We start from the raw sequence: 21,155 nt of genomic DNA, 5'->3' as shown, positions 1-21,155 counted from the left end.
AGCCCGCTCCCCGCAGACGCCCGGGTCCGAGTCCCACCGGAGAGAGTGGGCCCGAGGCCGCGGAGCGCCCTCGTCGGCGCCGCCTCCACTCAGGGAAAACCCTGCCCCCGCCGCCCCTGCCGCCCGCGGGCACTCGGGAACGCCGCGTGTCCAGCTCCGGGCTCCCCAGGCACAGGGTCGCGGTGACGGCCGCTCTCGGGTCCCTTCGCCGGGAACAGGGTTTGGCCGTCACGAGCTCTCCATGGGGACCCGAGGACTCCAGGCCGAGTCTGCCTGTCCCTCAACCCCTCAGCCGCTAGGCCACCAGACCCCTTTGCACAGACCTGTGTGCTGCGGAGGGGATGGTGCCCATTGGGGATGAGCAGAAGAACTCACGGGTTCCTGAGAGTCCACGACCCCCCCACCTTCTAGTTCTGCTATTGTGACTTCAGACCGTTCCCTGGCAGCCTGGGGCCTCTGGCCACACTCCTGCGGCAGCGTCTGTGTATGGGCAGTGCCTTCAGCTCAGACCTCTGGCATCTTGGGCCTCACATTTGTCTCTAAGGAGTCTGCGAGTTGTGACTGCTGACAAAGTTCCTCCCAAAAGTAAGTTAGAGTGAGATCTGCATTCCTGACTCTCTTTACACCCCCTCTTTGATGTGAAGAAGAGTTACAGAGATACTAATTGTATCTGGTATCACTCACAACTTAGAGCTGAGCAACTTGGTGAGTGTAGGAGCTTACCAGGCAAGACCACCCCACCGTCAGCAGAGTGCACTCACGTGTGTGTAACTAAGCAAGACCACTGTCAGCACAGTGCACTCACGTGTGTGTAGCTCATTATTTGTGTGGCTTTCTCCTGTCCAGGCTCTGGCTCTGCTCTGACACAGCTTCATCATGGCAGTACCTCCCAGCACTGTTCCTGGCACAATGGCTAACAGCAGTGCCCTGGACCCCTACTACGACCTGCGGGCCAAGCTGGAGAGGAGCCAGCAGGACGTCCAAGACATGAGAGAGAAATTCCTCACTGCCAGAGCTACTGTTTACTTCCTGGCCAACCGCCTGCAGAGGCATGGTAGGTCTGCAGAGCCACGGGCCCAGACTGAGAAGTGGGGGTTCCCTTCCTCAGAGAAATGGACACTCCCTACTTTATCTTCCCTGTTCTTCGTCAAAGTAAACTCCCTGACTGTACTCTGGGTCGGTAGGTGCCTGTATTTCATCCTCAGCTTGCCGCAGTGGAGAAAACAGAGGCACAAAGATGAAAGTTTGCAGGGACAAGGTAGGGAGGAGGAGACTAAAACCCCAGGTGAGGCAGTAACTGCTTCTTCTGGCTCAGGGACCTGTGTCAGCTCCTAGGAACCAGGGCAGCGCTGTGCGCTCCACTGTCTCAGCATTCAGTTCAAACTCTTACTAAGCACCCATCTACAGGTAGCTTCACTTGGCCTGAAAGGGGTAATGATACCCGCCTGCCTTCAAGGAGCTCGGGACTGTCTGTTCCCAGGCATCTGGCACTGAGAGCAGCCCTGGCAGGCACAGAGGGAAGCCCTAATGCCTGCAAAAGTTTCTTTTCCCCAGAAGTGCAGAGAAGCCATTGCTCATTCTCTGCTTACGAGAAGGCCATGTCCAGGAGACTCTGAGACCTATGCCACCCTTTCTGTCTCACCCTGCACAGGAACTTTGCAGATAGCCAGCAAGGGCAGGTGGCCCTCCAGGATGTGGCCCCCAGACATGAGCATGAGGGGAACAAGGCCAAGTGCAGAAGACTGCAGGTCTCAGTTGCAAGCCAGGCCAGTGTAGGTGCTGGCTCCCCGTCTCCATAGCCAGCTTTGCCATTCGGAAATCTACTGGAAAATCTTAAAGCTGCTAATAATAGAGGGAAGAGGGGGAGGCTGTAGTTCCTGAAGTGTACACAGGAACAAGAGCTTGCGAGGGCAGGGATGCTACAGGAGGGCACCTGCTACACTGCAGTTGTTTGCTTTCAAATTTCAACCATGATTTTTCAATTGATCAGTGTGAGTATGGGAGGGCTTCAAACCTGTGATACGGTTTATTGTCATACACAGTGAACAGTGAAAATTATAGCTTCCCTTACAATGAAATGCAAAATGATCTTTAAGACATCGCATTATCAAAAGTATACTACAATTAAAGGTGGATATCTCAGGGTTTAGGCTGTCACTTGGGACACCCACATCCCCTGTTGGAATGTCTGATTTCAGTACTGGCTCCTCAGGGCAGGTGTCATGCCCAGTGGGCTATAGTGCAGCTTGGGATGGCTGCATCCCATGTGGGAGCACATGGGATATAGTCTTGCCTTTGCTTTCTGATCCAGCTTTTTGCTAATGAGCCTGGGAGACAAAAGATGATGGCTCAAGTAAGTGAGTAGCTGACACCCTCATGGAAGACCCAGATGGAGCTTCAGTGTTCAACCTGTGCCCAGACCTGGCTGTTGTAGGCATTTGGGATCTGACTCAAAGTATAGCAGATCTCTCTTTAAAAATAAAAGAGGGGCCGACACTGTGGCATAGCAGGTAAAGCCACTGCCTGGGCGGCTGGCGCTATGGCTCACTTGCTTAATCCTCTGCCTGCGGCACCAGCATCCCAAGTGGACACCAGGTTCTAGACCCAGTTGCACCTCCTCCAGTCCAGCTCTCAGCTGTGGCCCGGGAAGGCAGTGGAGGATGGCCCTAGTGCTTGCGCCCCTGCACCTGCGTGGGACACTAGGAGGAAGCACACCTGGCTCCTGGCTTTGGATTGGCACAGATTTGGGGGGTGAACCAACGGAAGGAAGACCTTTCTCTCTATCTCTCTCACTGTCTCACTGTCTCACTCTATCTGTCAAATTAAAAGAAAAAAAAAAGCCACTGCCTGCGGTGCTGGCATATCATATGGGTGCTGGTTTGAGTCCTGGCTGCTCCACTTCTGATCCAGCTCTCTGCCTGGCCTAGGAAAGCAATAGAAGAAGGCTCAAGTCCTTGGGCCCCTGCACCCATGTGGGAGACCCAGAAGAAGCTCTAAGCTCCACACAAAGAGAGAGAATTTTCATTCCTTGATTCCCTGCCCAAGTGGCTAAAACTGACAGGGCTGGACAGGCCAAAGTGAGGAGCCCTGCATCCATGTCTCCACTTTGGTGGCTGGGTTCCAAGTACCTGAGATATCTTCCATTGCCATCCCAGGAGCTCACTAGTAGGAGCTGGATCAGAAGTGGGGCAGCCACGACTTGAATCAGCGCTCCCATATGGGCTGCAGCTCCCACGAAAGTTTTTTAAATCTTCAAACTATTCGGGGATTACTGAAACTCCACACAGGAGAACCATCAGTCCTACAGTCCTTGGTGTCCTCCCAAACAAGGAAATCACTGCTGCAATTCCCAGGTCAACGTTTCATTGAAGAAGCCCCAGGGCTTGCTGCTTGCAGTGGCCCGTGACTTAGATGAGGCCTAGGAGATGTGAACCCTGGCATTGCCTCATTCAAATCCAGTCCTCTCGTCATGTTGCTCTACCTTCCATGAGCTTCTCGTTCCTCATCTCTAAACTGGGGAACACTCAGGAGTCCAAGGAGTACAGGAGTGACAATCCCTGCACATAGCCTGGTGCCTGGGTTTCCTGTGTGGTGGAGGGGACTGTGCGTCCTCCGCATAGACAGTGACCTCGGCTGCATGGCCACCTGTCCGCTGAGGAGGGCGAAACTCTGTTTCCTCAGGGTGTGAGAAGTACAAAGACCTCATTGCATCGGTGCTGGAGGAGAAGCCTGACTTTGAGGAGATGCGATCAGCTGCGAGGCTGGGGTAAGGAGCAAGTCTGTGCAAGGAGAAGTGGAAATATCATGGCTGAACCGGACCAAGACTATCAGTGGGGTTGTGGGTTTGGGGTGAGGTAGGGCGTGGGGTTCTCCATGAAGTAACATATGGGTAAAACGGATCAAATGCCTGGGTAGGACACTACAGTGCATGTCCAATTGTGTGTCCCTGACCCATTTTCTTAACTTTCCTGGGCTGGCTCACCTGTAAGAGGAAAGTGCTGACAGCATCTCCTGCAGAGGTTCACGAGGTCAGACTCACCAGTACAAGTGGTTGGCACCATCTCTGACACACATGGAATCTCAGTGATCTGCTGTACTTGCTAGACTTGCTCTTTCTTATAGACATGGTGACTGTAACTAATGGCATTTTCTAGAAAGATTTATTTGTGTATTTGAAAGTCAGAACTACACAAAGAGAGGGAGAGACAGATGTTGGGGTGGGAGAGATCTTTCATCTGCTAGTTCACTCCCCAGATAACCTCAACTGCTGGGGCAGGGAATGGCCAGAGCTAGGGGCCAGGATCCTCTTCCTGTTCTCCCACATTGGTTGCAGGGGCCCAATCACTTGGGCCAGATTTTGCTGCTTTTCCCAGGCTGTCATCTGGGAACTGGATTGGAAGAGGAGCAACTGGGGGTCAAACCTGTACCCATACTGGATACTGGTGTCCTGTCAGTTTAACATTTACACCATGGCACGGGCCGCATTAATGAGCTTTCCTACAAGAGATATTTTCCAGCTTTTACAGATATTTTCTTTTTTTTTTTTTTTTTGAAAGGCAGAGTGGACAGTGAGAGAGAGAGACAGAGAGAAAGGTCTTCCTTTGCCGTTGGTTCACCCTCCAATGGCCCCCGCGGCCGGCGCTGCGGCCGGCGCACAGCGCTGATCCGATGGCAGGAGCCAGGAGCCAGGTGCTTTTCCTGGTCTCCCATGGGGTGCAGGGCCCAAGCACCTGGGCCATCCTCCACTGCACTCCCTGGCCACAGTAGAGGGCTGGCCTGGAAGAGGGGCAACCGGGGCAGAATCCGGCGCCCCGACCGGGACTAGAACCCGGTGTGCCGGCGCCGCTAGGTGGAGGATTAGCCTATTGAGCCACGGCGCCGGCCCGATATTTTTTCATTTTAAAACTATTTCCTCTCTACCAATTTTTTAAGCACTATAGGGCTATTTAGTAAGTGCATAATTGTGCAGCTATTGCCTGAAAAATGAATTATTACTTTTCTCAAGGCCAGCATTTCCCTTCCTAGAGAGTTTCTAACATAGGGTAGATTGTGGCATTCAAACTGTCTTTGAGCACTTTGCTGAAGTGATCCTATACAGTCATGTGTGTAAAACCATGCAAACAGAGATAGAACTTGGAAGGGGGTACAGGCCTGAAGCCCCTGTTTGATTCTCCTGTAGGCCTTGACTTGCCCCACACTTTGTAGCGTTTCTAGGGATTAGAGATTGACAATGTGAGAACAACCACTTGGCTGACAGAAAGAGAACATTCAGGCATCTGATAGGGTGGGTGACTCTAGAGGCTTGGTCCAGCTTCAGGATTCTGTGGTTCTCAGCATTAACTGGATGCCCCATGTGTACCTCTACTGAGTGCTGTAAGCTGAATAACACATGGCCATGTCTGTCCAACAGAGCTCACATCCTGTGTTGGGGCAATGAGAAATGCTTCAGGCTTTAGAAAACAAGGAAATCTCACAGAGATGACACAATCGTCATCTGAAGCTCGTGTACTATCTTTGCATTCCTACTGGTTATCCTCATCTTCATGACATTCTTTATTTATTTATTTATTTTTTGGTCAGGCAGAGTTAGTGAAAGAGAGAGACAGAGAGAAAGGTCTTCTTTCTGTCTTCTTTCTGATGGTTCACTCCCCAAATGGCTGCTACAGCCGGCGCTACACTGATCCGAAGCCAGGAGCCAGGTGCTTCCTCCTGGTCGCCCATGTGGGTGCACGGCCCAAGCACTTGGGGACAACCTCCAATGCCTTCCTGGGTTACAGCAGAGACCTGGACTGGAAGAGGAGCAAGCAGGACAGGAACGGCACCCCAACCAGGACTAGAATCCGGGGTGCTGGCACCGCAGGCAGAAGATTACCCTAGTGAGCCTCAGTGCCAGCCTATCTCCATGTCATTCTAATGAATGTTGCCTTCATGGCCTTTATGGGACTTCCCACCTCTCAATGCCAGCAGGCGAGCTTGCCCAACACAGATGTTCCTGGCCCTATTGGCATACTGCTTGCTGTTCACTACATGGATGTGGGCTGAGGTGAGGGACTGAAAGGGCATCTTAATCATAGCAAAAACAAACAAGCACAGGGCCTCTGTGCACATTCCCCCTGCCAAGGCAAGCCTCACAACATACACCAGCATGCACCGTGGGCACTGCCCTTCGGCAATTCTAGTGGATGGCTCTGCCGAGGCTCCTGTGAGCTGTCATTCAATCTTACATTTCTGTCTTCTTCCCTACCTTAGCGGACAAGACTCCCTAGTTCAGGCTCGGGCCAGAGAACTCACCCACTTACGGCGCAAGATACAGGAAGGGAGAGAGGTCTGCTCCCTCTTTGCCCAGCACCTGAAGGACACGGGCCAGGCTTTTGAGGGCCTCCTCAGGAGCACGGACGTTGCCCGCCACCTTGGACAGAGATTCTGTGAACAGTTGGCCCAAGGAAGCCAGCTGGCAGAGAGCCTTGCCAGAAAGCTCATGGCGGGTAAGTGGCTGCAGCTCCAAAGGCCCTTCCTCCTCCAGAGCGCCTCACAGGAGGGAGAACCATGCCCTTACCGCCCCAGCTCATTCTTTTGCTCTTGTCTGTGGCACTTAATCCACATGCAGTTTGGACTTTTCAGAGCACTCAGGTAATTCCTTCGAGTTATTCTTTGCAAGGTTCCATCTACAGTCAGTAAGAAAGAGTACAGAAGACTGACTTCATCTTGATGAGCATGGCAGGAAATAGACCTTTTTTTTTTCTTTTTTAGTTTTCAAAGGCAGAGTTTCAGAGAGAGAGGGAGAAGATGGGGAGAGATCTTCCACCTGCTGGCTCACTTCCCAGGAGGCTGCAGTGGCAGCACTGGGCCAGGCTGAAGCATGAGCCAGGAGTTTCATCCAGGTCTCCCATGTGGGTGGCAAGAGCCCAGGCCATGAGCAGGAGCTTGATCAGAAGTGGAGCAGCCAGGAATGCAACCAGTGGCTCTATGGGATGCCAGCACTGCAGGCACTGGCTTAGCCCTCTACGCCCCAAGGCTGGCTGCCAGATCTCATTTGTGAAATGGCTTTTCACTGGATGTAGGATTCTAGATTTAAAGTTTTGTTTTGCTTTTTTTCTCCAAGGATTTACTTATTTATTTGAAGGCAGTGTTACAGAGAGGTAGAGAGAGTGAGGTCTTCCATCTGCTGGTTCACTCCCCAAATGTCTACAACAGCCAGCGCTGTGCCAATTCGAAACCAAGACCCAAGAGCTTCTTCTGGGGCTCCCATATGGGTGCAGGGTCCCAAGGACGTGGGTGGGCTTCCATTGCTTTCTCAGGCCATAGCAGAGAGCTGGATTGGAAGTCGAACAGCCGGGTCTTGTACTGACCCCATAAGGGATGCCGGTACCACAGGCAGCGGTGGCTTTACCCACTATGCCACAGCGCTGGCCCTGAGACTCAGTATACTTTCAAATCTAATTTTATACATATCTTACTTCCTGTGAGCTGGAAAAGAAGACACTGTAGACATCGTGGACACACATCGGGAATACCCTGTGCAGGGGATAGGAAATCCTTCCAAGGCTCTGCTATCCAGGTGAACCCAGAGGCCTCCTGGGGCAATTCTCCCAGAGCTTTCTGAGTATACACGCAGAAGGTTCAGTCTCTGATCATAGAGTCTCAGGTCTGTGATGTCTGAATGGGCCTGCTTAGTTTCTGACTCGCTTTCTATTCTCGCTTTGCAGAGAATCACAATGATCAGAAATCTGGAGACAGAGAGGAGACCCTGGCCCAAAGGTAACTCTGAATGGTAAAGGGGCTAGTGATGGAGCGAGGAAAACTAGAGAGGATTCCAAAAGCAAGAGATCCAACAGAGGTTAAAGTTAACACCCTGAGCAACAAACAAAGCCAACCCAGAGACTGCGGATGGGACCTCTTTGTTCATGGATTTACAAGGATGTGTCCTGTCTCCAATGGTCACCTGCTCTACTGGGAGCTCATACATTGTTTCCATTTATTAGTAACGTGTCAAGTTCACTTTTAGTCAGTCTGACCTAAAGGGAAACAAAATAGTGGCCCTTGGTTTCTGTGTGATTTTAAACCTTCATGAGTGAACCCCAAATTCACATGCCTGATCTTTCTGCACAGTTTTCCTGAGATTTGTTGGAAGATGTTTCATTCCCAGAAAGTTATCTTGAAAAAAAAAAACACAGAAATGACATCAAATATCTGGAGAAATCTAAAACTTGGAAGAAATCAGGGAGGTTTTGCTGTCTCGGGAGCCAATGTTCAATGGGCCATTTCATGTAATATAAAATACAATGCTTTATTTACACATCTCTGTTCACTGTTTTGGGTCTCTAACTGGATTTAGGGCAGTTCCTGAGTCTGCTTCTTCACACTGAGCTATGGGTCAGTGCACTGAGCACCTGCCGCTGTCTCTACCCCAGCTCTAAGCACACCCCGCCCCATCAGAAGTGGATGCTACCTTTCCTCTTGATGCGATGGCCTCTCTGGTGTTCGTGCCACTTCCATGAGCTTCAGATCAGGACCTGTAATGAGCTTTGCTTCCAGGCTGCCTCAGTGACCTCTCTTATCTTGCCTCTCCCACCAGGCCCCACAGAGAGCACCAGGGGGAGGGAGGGAGTGTGGAACCTGAGGACGCAGTGGATGAACGGTATCTGACTCCTTCTGGCCAGTGCAACTGTGATCAGCCTTCCAGTAGAGACACCGTCCTGTCTGAGGCACAAGAAGCCACCTCTGCTGAGGAGGCAGGCCGTGAGTCCTCCCCTTGTAAATAAAGTACAGCTCAAAACCTTCCAGTAGCTTCTTCCTTCTGCATGCTCACCACTTCTGTCTGAACTGAGCTGTAGCATCTTGTAGACAGGCCTAGAAGCTTCTCCTTGAAAAGGCATATAGGCTGAAAACAGCGCTGGGCTCAGGTGTCAAGTGCAGTCCTGGGTGGGTCAGATGATTTTCAGTGTTCCTGGTTGACATCTTGCCTGAGTCACCATGCCACCACTGGCATAGAGCATCTGATGCACGCACAGTGGCCCATAGAGGAGAGTGAAGGGAGCACGGGAAAGTTTCAGCCAACTCCACAGTCCATGTACACAACCTGCCTCTATTGGGACAGCTCTTTTCCTGAGATGGTCTTTTTTTTCCAAGAGTTATCTATTAGTTTGAAAGGCAGAGTTACATTCTGGCAGAGAGGGGCAGAGCGAGAGAGAGAGAGAGAGAGAGAGAGAGAGAAAGCGAGAGAAAGAGAGAAGTCTTCCATCTGCTAGTTCCTTCCCCAAATGTCCACAACAGCCAGAGCTGATGTGATCTGAAGCCAGGAGCCAGGAGCTTCTTTTGGGTCACATGCATGTGCAGGGTCCATGGACTTGGGCCATCTTCTACTGCTTTTCTAGGCCACAGCAGAGAGCTGCATCGGAAGCGGAGCAGCTGGGACTAGAAAACCTCCTCCCATGTGGGATGCCACTACTGCAGGCAGTGGCCTTACCTACTATGGCACAGCACCAGCCCCCCGTGCTTGAAATGGTCTTGATAATTATAGTCCGTGGATGGAATACCTGCATTTTCCAACCATGTAGGAATGCTGCCAGCCTTGCTCAGTTATCAGGCATCCTGTCCCCTTTCCTCCTCCCCAGGTCCGATCAGAGTGACAGTTGAAAGGTGATTTTCCTGAAGGCAGGTCTCTGATGCTGCCAACCCCTGGTAAATGGCCACAATGTCACGCTTTGTGCAGCAACACAAAGTTTCTTTTTTTTCCCCCTGAAACATGGGTGGTTTATTCTCATTGCTGCATTGCCATCCAAACCAAGAGCCGACATGTCTGGTGAAAGAAAGGCCATGAGTAACCATGGTGCCAGCAGCATGCTCCCCTCCCAAAACCCCCCAGGGGCCAGAGCAGCTCCTTCATGGACAGAGGAGCCCCCTGGGCAGCAGCATCGCTGGTGTGTGTTCAGAACACAGCTTCAGTCTTTGTCTTCTCTCTTGATGTCCAGCCTCCCTTTCCTTGAATATTTGTGTATTACCTTTTCTTGGCAGGAGAATGAGACTGTGTTAATTCACTCAGGACCCACTGGGCTATTTGCTTAGCAATATAAACCCCGTCAGGTTTGTCTTTCTCCCTCTCCTTCACGTGGCAGGTATAAGTAGGTGCCCTTTATTACTCAGATCATCCTCCTAGGAAGGAATCCCCATTTCCCTTTCACATTTCACCGTGAGCTGCAGAGGAAGTGTTCACCATGTGTTGAACTGGTCTGGGCAAGGTATGTAGTAGAGGAAAGTATTTCTAGTTCCTGCAGGTCACACCGAGGAGGTGGCCACAACTTCCGTGGGAACTGTCTGGCCTTACCTGGAGGCCGTAGGGTCTTTGTTCCTCCTCTTTGCCTCTCCTCCACCTCCCATGCCCTTGGGTGGAGGCAGCCCTGTGAGTGTGCTCAGCGCTTGCCCATTCTTCACTTGAAACCCACCCAGGGACTGGTGTTCCCTGATGAGAGCATGACGTAGGCAGAGGGGTAGGGAGAGTCAGGATCTTGTACGGCAGCCTCTGGCTGTCCCATAGTGACAAAGATTCTTCCTCCCTTCCCTCATTTCACGTCCTGGTGGACTGCTGCAGAAGATGAGATGCAGAAACTACAGCAGCATCTGAAGGAGACCATGGTGGTCAACGTCAGCCTGCGACAGATGCTGCAGCGTCACCTCAGCACCGTGGACAGAGACAGAGGTAGGGGGACTAGAGGGGCCTGAGTCTGGCAGTGGGTGTGTTTCCACAGGCAGGCCACTGGGCCAGAGCTTCACAGAATCTAAGCACATGTTAGACCTGCTTCACCCACTTCATACAAATGGCCTGGCTAGAGAGTGAGCACCAGTGCTGTAACTCCTATTCTGGAAGCCACCAAATAGGCTTAGGTAGAGACTTGACCACGCTAAACTCTTCCTCCCACTTTTAGCCATCTGACCTCCAACCGTGTTCGTGCCTCTGACTCTGTGCACGGTCTGCGTCTGTTGGCTTATGTGAGTGTAGTTCAGTAAAACCCAGGTTTCTGAGTCCCGCCTTTATCACTCTCCTCCGCTTCCATCCTCATCTGCCTCCTGTGTCTCATTTGGTCCTTGCTCCTAGGGCTCCTCGTGGATCCTAGGGTTCTTCTGCCTCAGCCCTCGCCTTCCACTGCTCTCATGCCAAGGCCACCATGCTGCATCATTGGGCTGGGCCCCAAAAGTGTGATCGAATCTCACACACAGCCCAGTCTTCCTCATATTGCAGCACTGGGTGTGAGAATGATGTGAATGTGCTGGAGCTGGGAAGCAGGTGACCATGAAGCTTGTTCCCCATCAGCCTGTCAGTGCAGCCCTCAGGCCCTGCAGTGGAGTTCAGGAAATTAGCAGGAAGCCTTCCCTTAAGCAAATGTGAATGCCTTGCCTGAGTGTAATTCTCTCCTGGACAGGATGCACCTCCAACCTTTACTGGCAGGTCCTGGATTCCATTGTTCAGCTGTATGATGAAAACAGGGTCCTCAGGGAAAAATACCAGAGACTCCCTGTGTGCAGGAACCCTGCGTGCAGAGGTAAGTGGTGAGGGCACAGCGGGAGGTCTTTGAAAATGTTGCCTTCAATGAGTCTTCTCATGAAAGAAACTACACAGAGAGCTTTTAGGTCTTCTTCTCCCAAAGAGAACCCAACAGCAAGGAAACCGAACTTTTAGGGAATAGCTTCTGGGTTTGCATTTGCCTCCCCTACAATGGAAGGAACAAATCAAAACCAAACCCCCAATCCTTCCTTAAGAAGATGGGTTGATGGGAAACATCTAAGTTATGAGAAATGAGCATTTTTCCACTTTTCATTTTTTTTTTAAATTTTTTTTGACAGGCAGAGTTAGACAGTGAGAGAGACAGAGATAGAGAGAAAGGTCTTTCTTCCGTTGGTTCACCCCCAAAATGGCTGCTACAGCCAGCGCACTGTGCTGATCCGAAGTCAGGAGCCAGATGCTCCCTCATGGTCTCCCATGTGGGTGCAGGGCCCAAGCACTTGGACCATCCTCCACTACCTTCCCTGGCCACAGCAAGAGAGCTGGACTGGAAGAGGAGAAACCGGGACAGAACTGGCGCCCCTACCTGGGCAAGAACCGGGATTGTCGGCACTGTGGCTCACTAGGCTAATCCTCCACATCACATTTTATTAAGAACCTTTTGTTTAGTTCCTGAAGATATCCCTCGAAACGCCCTGAGGAGAAATTACCTTTGCAGAATGTTGCTTTCCCCTGGGATCAGGGACATCAGGCAAGATCTATGCCTTGCTCTTTAGTTGGCAATTTCCCTTTTTCTGCTTCTGCTCACTCCTTTCCCCCACCCCTGCCTTCTATCTGTACAAGAACATTGACAAGACTCACCGGGCAAAGCGTGTTCCTGTCCCAGCCAAAGTCATGCTCACCTTGTAGATCTTGTCCAGCTTCCTCCAGGTGGAAGCCCTCCCTCTGCCTTCCCCGACATTCTGTGATGAAGAGAACCATGTTGGTGTCCAGCTCTGGTTTTTCAACTCTGGGTCATGTGGGTTTAGTCCTTAGCCCCTTTTTACCATGATCTTCTCACAGTCTTGTTCTTGTCCAAGGACCCTGGTGGCTCTCACACTGTAGGGCTCTCCCTGTGGCCCCACCCTCCTATGAAATGGATTTAGGAAAATTTTCCTGCAAATTGTCTTCTCTTTGCTGTAACAAGTCTGTGAATGTGCATGTTTGAGATATGACTCTCATCCCGGGACCTGACAAAGACCTTTATTTTCCCCAGGGGCAGCATGGAGGGTTAACTGAGGCTGAGGAGGAGCTGGTGGGGGTCTGGCTAACTAACCTGCAGCAGCAGCTGGGAGCAGGGCTGTTGGCATCGGGAGGTGCTGGGGCCCTGTGTCCCACACCACGGGCAGCTAGCACACTTCAGGAGACTCTGACTTGCATGTGCTAGCGCCACCATCTCCTTCCAGCCTGTGGTCCACTCCTGTAACTTCTCCCCTTCCCCACAGTCGGGCTCCCCCTGGCCTCCATTTCCATCAGCTCCAGCACCAGCCCCAGGCAGTTGTCAGCAAGAGCACACAGAAGATTGTTCATGAGTTGTTTTTGTTTGTTTGTTTATCTATTTCAGGTAACAACTGAAGTATTAAATGACTTGTTTAATTTCAATACCAAAAGTTAAGTCACCAATAATTCTCCAGTTGATGAGAAAATAAAACAACAAAGCAAGTCTAAATCAAAGAAGTCACCATCTCTGAGAACCAAATTACACCGCAGGACCAATGGACCCTTTGCTTGGGGAAATACCAGCCCTTCCGTCTACAAATGTGATAGCCCCTAAGACACCAATGCCCAGATCAGGAGAGGATCCTCAAAGGCCCTCATCCTTTTCCCTCCCCACCACAGCCTGGAAAGAGCAAGGATTTGCGTCCAGGAACAGGCAGAAAAAAGTCCCTGTAGAATGTTTACCAGCTCTCAAGCACATGTTCATTTTACTTGAACAGTAGGGTTTATAAACCTCAGAAAATAAATTTTATTTTACATACATTTTGTTGCCTATCTTTTTTGTACAAGTTGAAATTAAAACTTTTATTCTCCAGCTTGAAACAGCAATGTTAATTCTTCTTTTTAAAGGTGTTTTTATTTGGAAGGCACAGTGACATGCACACACACACACACAGAGTGAGAGAGAAAAAGAGATAATGATAGAGATAGAGATATAAAGAGAGAGAGAGAGAGAATCTTCACTCCCCAAATGCCTCCAACAGCCAGGACTGGGCCAGGTGGAAGCTGCCGCCATGAGGCCAGTCAAGGTCTTAGTCCTGGCTGGCAAGTAACCCAGTCTGTGCACCATCACTGCTCCCTCTAGGCACATTAGCAGACAGCTGGACTGGAAGTGGAGGCAGGTCTGATACTCGGCTCTGATATGGGATGCAGGTGTTCCAGTGGCAGCCCAGTCCATGGCACCACAATGTCTGCCCCTGAACTCCCATCTTTTTTTCTAATACTCAGATTAATTCTTTTTATTAAAGATTTATTTATTTTATTTGAAAGTCAGAGTTACACAGAAAAAGGAGAGGCAGAGAGAGAGAGAGAGAGAGAGAGAGAGAGAGAGAGGTCTTTAATCCGCTGATTCACTTCCCAGTTGACTTCAATGTCCAGAACTGCACCAATCTGAAGAGAGGAGTCAGGAGCTTCTTCCAGGTCTCCCACGCAGGTGCAGGGGCCCAAGGACTTGGGCCATCTTCTACTGATTTCCCAGGCCATAGTAGGGAGTTAGATTGAAGGTGGAGCTGTAGGGTCCTGGAATGGTGCCCATACGGGTAGCCGCACTGCAGGCAGCAGCTTTACCCGCTATGGCACAGCGGTGGCCCCTAAATTCCCATCTCCATAGGTGCACTCCTGTATACTACAGAGTGGTAGCACCAGTCCAGGTGCATCAATCATTCCAGAATCAAATGTCACTAAGTCCCTGGGATTGCACAGAAAAACTGCATTGGGTCCCCCACTCTGACAACTGACATAGGTCAGGCAAGAAATTCTGTGTTGTAGGAGGCAGGTCTGTAGGGTGTGTAGGAGAGCAGGGTCACACAGGTTCACTGCTAGAAAACCCAAGGGAACAGTCATAAAATGTTTGCAGAGTCTTGAGAGGTCGCTCTTCACTCCCGATGTCGAAAGTCTTCCTGAGGACTCCAGATTTCCATATAAAGGTTTCAGTGTAGCGCACAGACTGAGACATGTGCCCAGATTGCACTGGGCATTTCACAAACTTCAGTCTTGTTTTATTTCTTTTTTTGAAGCTAAACTTTTCCTGTCCACTGACTTGTCTTTGGCAATCCAACATAAAGCTGGACATCTTTGAAACACAGGAAGCCCCAGGCTTACCAGACCTCTAGGCTAGCAGGCTGATTCAGGTAAGCACCAGGAAGACACTTCCCCCACCCCCTGGTGTGGGAGGGGCCTTGGATGAGAGTGTGCTGCAGATGGTGATCTCCATGTGCTGGTTCAGTGAATGCTGACGTCCATCAGCGACAAACATAAGGCAGAGCCCCACAGTTTCCATGCTGGGCGTCAGCCGGCTCTTCTCAGACTCCTGTTAAATTTTCATGCACACTTTCAAAATCTCTCTATTGCACAGCACCAGCCCTCACGCTCTGAAATGGTCTCAATAATTATAAAAATATTTATTTGTGTATTTGAAAGTCAGAGCTACACAAAAAGGGATAGACGGATGCTAGGGTGGGAGAGAACTTCCATCTGCTGGTTCATTCCCCAGATGACCTCAAATCCTGGGGCAGGGAATGGCCAGAGCTAGGAGCCAGGATCTTCTTCCTCTTCTCCCACATTTGTTGCAGGGGCCCAACACTTGGGACAGCTTTCGCTGCTTTTCCCAGGCTATCATCTGGGAGCTGGCTTGGAAGAGGAGTAACGGGGGTCGAACCTCTACAAATACTGGATACTGGTGTCGTGTCAGTTTAACATTTACACCATGGCACTGGCACCATTAACGAACTTTCCTACAAGAGATGTTTTCCAGCTTTTACAAATACTCTTTGATTTTAAAAATATTTCCTCTCTACCCATTTTTAAAGCACTATAGTGCTATTGGGAAGTGGATAATTGAGCAGCTATTGCCTAGAAAATGATTTATTACTTTTCTCAAGGCCAGCATTGCCCGTTCCTAGAGAGTTTCAAACATAGGGTAAATCCTTTTAGAAAATGCCATTAGTTACAGTCACCATGTCTATAAGAAAGAGCAAGTCTAGCAAATACAGCAGATCACTGAGATTCCATGTGTGTCAGAGATGGTGCCAACCACTTGTACAGGTGAATCTGACCTCATGAACCTCTGCAGGAGATGCTGTCAGCACTGTTCTCTTACAGGTGAGCCAGCCCAGGAAAGTTAAGAAAATGGGTCAGGGACACACAGTTGGACATGCACTGTTGTGTCCTCCCATGGCATTTGATCCGTTTTACCCATATGTTACTTCATGGAGAACCCCACGCCCTACCTCACCCCAACCCCACAACCCCACTGATAGTCTTGGTCTGGTTCAGCCATGGATATTTCCACTTCTCCTTGCACAGACTTGCTCCTTACCCCAGCCTCGCAGCTGATCGCATCTCCTCAAAGTCAGGCTTCTCCTCCAGCACCGATGCAATGAGGTCTTTGTACTCCTCACACCCTGAGGAAACAGAGTTTCGCCCTCCTCAGCGGACAGGTGGCCATGCAGCCGAGGTCACTGTCTATGCGGAGGACGCACAGTCCCCTCCACCGCACAGGAAACCCAGGGACCAGGCTATATGCAGGGATTGTCACTCCTGTACTCCTTGGACTCCTGAGTGTTCCCCAGTTTAGAGATGAGGTACGAGAAACTCATGGAAGGTAGAGCAATGTGACGAGAGGACTGCATTTGAATGAGGCAATGCCAGGGTTCACATCTCCTAGGCCTCATCTAAGTCACGGGCCACTGCAAGCAGTGAGCCCTGGGGCTTCTTCAATGAAACGTTGACCTGGGAATTGCAGCAGTGATTTCCTTGTTTGGGAGGACACCAAGGACTGTAGGACTGATGGTTCTCCTGTGTGGAGTTTCAGTAATCCCCGAATAGTTTGAAGATTTAAAAAACTTTCTTGGGAGCTGCATTTTTGGACATCAGGTTACACGTCTGTCTTTGAGGCCACCAGCCTCTATGGGAGCGCTGATTCAAGTTGTGGCTGCCGCACTTTGCATCCAACTCCTACTAGTGAGCTACCGGGAAGGCAGTGGAAGATACCTCAGGTACTTGGAACCCAGCCACCAAAGTGGAGACACTTTGGCCTGTCCAGCCCTGTCAGTTTTAGCCACTTGGGGAGGGAATCAGGGGATGTAAAATCTTTCACTTTTTGTGGCGCTTAGAGCTTCTTCTAGGTCTCCCACATGGGTGCAGGGACCCAAGGACTTGAGCCTTCTTCTATTGCTTTCCCAGGCCAGGCAGAGAGCTGGATCAGAAGTGGAGCAGCCAGGACTCAAACCAGCACCCATATGAGATGCCAGCATATTTGTAGATAGAGTTAGACAGTGAGAGAGAGAGAAAGGGAGAAAGGTCATCCTTTTGTTGGTTCACCCCCCAAATCTGCGCCGATCTGAAGCCAGGAGCCAGGTGCTTCCTCCTGGTCTCCTACACGGGTGCAGGGGCCCAAGCACTTGGGCCATCTTTTACTGCCTTCCCGAGCCACAGCAGAGAGCTGGACTGGAAGAGGTGCAACCGGGTCTAGAACCTGGCGCCCACATGGGATTCGGCACCGCAGGGAGAGGATTAACCATGTGAGCCATGGCGCAAGCCCCCTAGGCAGTGGCTTTACCCGCTATGCTCCTCTTTTATTTTTAAAGAGAGATCTGCTATACTGTGAGTCAGATTCCAAATGCCTACAACAGCCAGGTCTGGGCACAGGTTGAAGACTGAGGCTCCACCTGGGTCTTCCATGAGAGCACAGTCAGGGAGTTCACTGTGACGATGGAGAGGGAAGATACAGTGGAGAGTGTCCACTTCTCAGTCTGGGCCCCCGGCTCTGCAGACCTTCTGTGCCTCTGCAGGCGGTTGGCCAGGAAGTAAACAGTAGCTCTGGCAGTGAGGAATTTCTCTCTCAGGTCTTAGACGTTCTGCTGGCTCCTCTCCAGCTTGGCCCGCAGGTCGTAGTAGGGGTCCAGGGCACTGCTTTTAGCCGTTGCGCCAGAAATTGTGCTGGGAGTACTTCCATGAGGAAGCTGTATCAGAGCAGAGCCAGAGCCTGGGCAGAAGAAAGCCACGTAAATAATGAGCTACACACACGTGAGTGCACTGTGCTGAAGGTGGTCTTGCTTAGTTCCCGTATAAAGATACTCTTGGATGACCCTAAATGTTGCGTGTATCGAGAGCGATGAATTCGAAAAGGGTGCTCGGCACTCGGACAAAACTCCTAAGCCTGACGCAGTGTAAGAACGGGCGCAGTCCGTATGGGGCCAGGGCGCCCATAGGGGTGGGGTTTGGAGGGACGGGGCGGGCACAGCTGTCACTCTGAGCTCGCCTAGGGTCTGCTGGTGGAGCAGCTGCTGGGCGCGGGGAGGGTGGGGCGCCTCCCGTGACGTCGCGTAAGGGTCGGAGCTACGTAGATAGAGCAAGCAGGGGCTGCTGGTCCGGACCTGCTGCAGATTCACAACCGCTTTCCAGTGCTGTGGGAGAAAGCGCGGCACCGCTGGCGGCACATACGTGCGCTGTGCGTGCTTCAGGTCGAAGGGCACCCAGGGGCGTGAGGGGCGCAAAGTGAGCGCGTGTGAAGAGTTCGGGGCGTATGAGGCTGTGCGATTTGTCGGCTGCAGAATTTTTGGTCGTGGGGCACTGCGTTGGCACTCTCCCCCGGCTTTGATAAGTTGAAGAGCAGGTGGCTACTAAGTTGCAGTGTGCAAACCCTCCGTGCAAAGCAGGTTATGTACTTTTCAAATCCTACGCAGGGTAAATATTGTGGGCTACTCTCCTCTACACAAACATCTCTCCGTTCTGGGACTCACTTGCACTTTCTCTGAAAGGAATTTTAACAAATATTATAGCACAAGGATGTTTTTCTTCTTTTAATGAAATATGCCTTTTCTTGCAAAGAGTCCTTCATTGACTGATGTACGGTGGTTTTTGCAAAGCCCGCTGGGCGGAGCCTAGTGCCAGGGCGGGAGCTCTCTCCTGGGACCTGTAGAATGGCCTCTCCCCTGCTCCTCCCGCCCAGAAATCCTGGGTGTCCTGGATAAGAGTCTTTTTTACCCACTCGAGTAGGTCCCACCCAGACTTTGCCGGGATCCAAATCCGCGGTCCAGACACCGGCGTTTTCCACCTGTCCCTGATAGCGGTGGGTGATTTCCCCACGGGCTCAGGTTTCAGCCCCAGCAGGACCAAGGGCGCCCTGTGTGCCTCCGCCCCTTCGTGCATGGCGAGGGCAGGAGCCCCAGCCTCGCCCAGGACTGGATCCCCCAGGCTCGGTCATTGTCCTGGGGACCTGGCCGTTGTAAAGAACCCATTTCTGGAACGCGGACTCCAGAGAGTGCCCTAGAGCTGGATGAACGTATGAGGTTCCAGAGGCGGCCGGGGACTGGAGGCATCGAGGGCCAGAGCAGTCTGTTCCCTGCAGAGCTGCCTTCTTGTCCCTTACAAGGCGGAAGGACCTCGGGAGCGGTAATAAATCCCATTTAAATGATCAAAATGGCAGTTTAGTAAGTTAAAGGCAAAGGTCCAACCGAGATTTGAACTCGGATCGCTGGATTCAGAGTCCAGAGTGCTCACCATTACACCATGGAACCAGGCTTAAAGTTTGCGGGAAACGGCTGCAGGCGGACCGCGTTGACTGCCAGGCGCGGGCTCCTGAGGCTAAGAAGACCACGCAGCTGGCCCGCAGCTGCCCGACCACCCTAAGCACCGGTTGCCAGCGTGGCGCATACCGCGGCTCCCGCTCGCCTCTGGGCGGTGGCCGGGCTCTAAAGCCCGAAACGTCTCCCTTCAAAGCCGGAAGTTGACCCGGGGAAGGATCGGTCCCTGTGTTCTCAGAGTTGGGTCTCTGTGGCGCAATCGGTTAGCGCGTTCGGCTGTTAACCGAAAGGTTGGTGGTTCGAGCCCACCCAGGGACGGCTGCTGTTGCATTTTTACCAGGTGCTGCCCGCGGAGCACATTCTTGTCTCTCGTCTTTACCTGTCTGCTGTCCCCACAAAAGCCACCTCCCCATGTCATTCCACTCTCCCAGACCACCTGCTGGGAGCCCAGGAGGCCTGAAACACACACTGAGGAGGAAACCAGTCCTCGGGCCAAATGGGCTGGCGCCGGTGAGGTCCGTTGGGGGACTTGCATTTCACATCTGTGATACAACACCCACAGCAGTGTTTGGTCCCCAAGTGTGTGCCTCAGTTGTGCTTGCTTTATCAACAGCGTTCTCACCATTATAAATAATAATTTGTAAAAAGAAGTTTCTGTACTCTGTGCAAGTACTTTCAAAATCTTCTGAAGCCTGGTTGGCTTCATGAGAGCACCACAGAGGTTGTTGTATTGTGCACTAGGAAGATGTATCATGCACATTTTAGCCCCTGTGCAGCTGTGTCCACAGTGTAGCGTTGCCTGTGCAACTGCTTCCTTATGGCTGTTATACACGGCTTCGAATATCAGCCAACTTGGAAACTGCTCTTTTTCTAGAAAGGCACTAAGTCATATTCCAGGTGGTTTATGAACTCCATTAGTGTCCCTCTCTTCACTTACTTGTAGGCACAAGCTTACTATTCAGGGATCTTGAACCTCCAACAAGGGGAGTGGGACCCCCTGCTTGACTAAGAGCTTGGTGCAACAGGAGGATTTGGTGGGCACTCCCCACAGCTGCTCTACTGCGGGTATTGACAGCTAAACTTGTAAGCTAGCTTGCAGACTTCCAATAACTGCAACTGTTGTCTGTGATGACCTGGTTACATGCATCCAAAGAACCCTGCCAGATGACCTCTTTTATGGCTTTCAGCCAAGCCACTATCCCAGAGGGGAATCCTCATGGTGTCAGACACCTGTTCTCCTGCTTTCCTTTATATCTTCAGAGATCTTGCTTTGGCTTCCACAGGAAGTGATGAGAAGCTTGTGTGTCTTCTGCTACACCGTGGTCAGTGAGCATGCAGATAACTCTCTCCATAGTATTCCTTGCCAGATGTTTGCTGGGGCTCTGCCCAGACCATCTGTCCATGTGAGATGCATCACTGGAGCCAAAGGAACCTGCACCCGACAGGCCGACCTGGCCCCTAGCGCTATGGGCTCATAATTCTCCTTGGTTCTTCTGTTTCTCCCATGCGCAGAAACAGAGCTCTTGACTCCTGCATGCTGAATCTGGGTCCTGGACCAAGGCTTTTGTTCTTTCTTTTAATTTTTGCATCATGATTTCACCCACCAGGGGCATCGCAGGGGGTTTCTGAGTGTGATGTTTTCAAGTGAACTTCTGGGGTGATCTCTGTTAGGTGGTGATTGACAGAGATGCATTCTCTGTTTGATGGCGCATGTCAGGAAAACTAGTCTGCGAGTGTCTACTGATTGTCCATTATCCTGGAGAGCCTGGAATTTCCTGGTTTTGAGCCTGCAGAAGTGAGGAGCTGTTCACCTCTCCACTTTCCAGTGTGTGGTGAAATTATTATGGGCCTATAGCTTTCATGTAACAGCTTTTTTT

At 51.3% G+C, this 21,155-nt stretch overlaps 1 protein-coding gene and 2 non-coding genes across 3 annotated transcripts; 2 read left to right on the top strand and 1 right to left on the bottom strand.

The window, feature by feature from the left end:
- Positions 1–876: 876 nt before the first annotated feature.
- LOC103350071 (uncharacterized) lies at positions 877–19,485 on the top strand. Its single transcript, XM_089299386.1, has 10 exons — positions 877–1,054; positions 3,682–3,766; positions 6,250–6,485; positions 7,707–7,758; positions 8,585–8,739; positions 10,589–10,696; positions 11,418–11,537; positions 18,705–18,747; positions 18,850–19,147; positions 19,303–19,485. Exons 1-10 carry the CDS (start codon positions 877–879, stop codon positions 19,483–19,485), a joined length of 1,458 nt encoding a protein of 485 aa, XP_089155512.1.
- TRNAQ-CUG (transfer RNA glutamine (anticodon CUG)) lies at positions 19,201–19,272 on the bottom strand. Its single transcript has one exon. It is a non-coding gene; the product is annotated as a tRNA-Gln (tRNA).
- A 37-nt stretch (positions 19,486–19,522) lies between the features above and the next one.
- On the top strand, positions 19,523–19,596 carry TRNAN-GUU (transfer RNA asparagine (anticodon GUU)). The gene has a single exon. It is a non-coding gene; the product is annotated as a tRNA-Asn (tRNA).
- Positions 19,597–21,155: the final 1,559 nt, after the last annotated feature.

Source organism: Oryctolagus cuniculus, chromosome 7 (assembly GCF_051225735.1).
Source record: "Oryctolagus cuniculus isolate XC-2025 breed Fujian yellow rabbit chromosome 7, ASM5122573v1, whole genome shotgun sequence".
NCBI lineage: Eukaryota > Metazoa > Chordata > Mammalia > Lagomorpha > Leporidae > Oryctolagus > Oryctolagus cuniculus.
The sequence above is the reverse complement of the archived record's forward strand: the minus strand, read 5'-3'. Positions and strand labels throughout refer to the sequence as shown.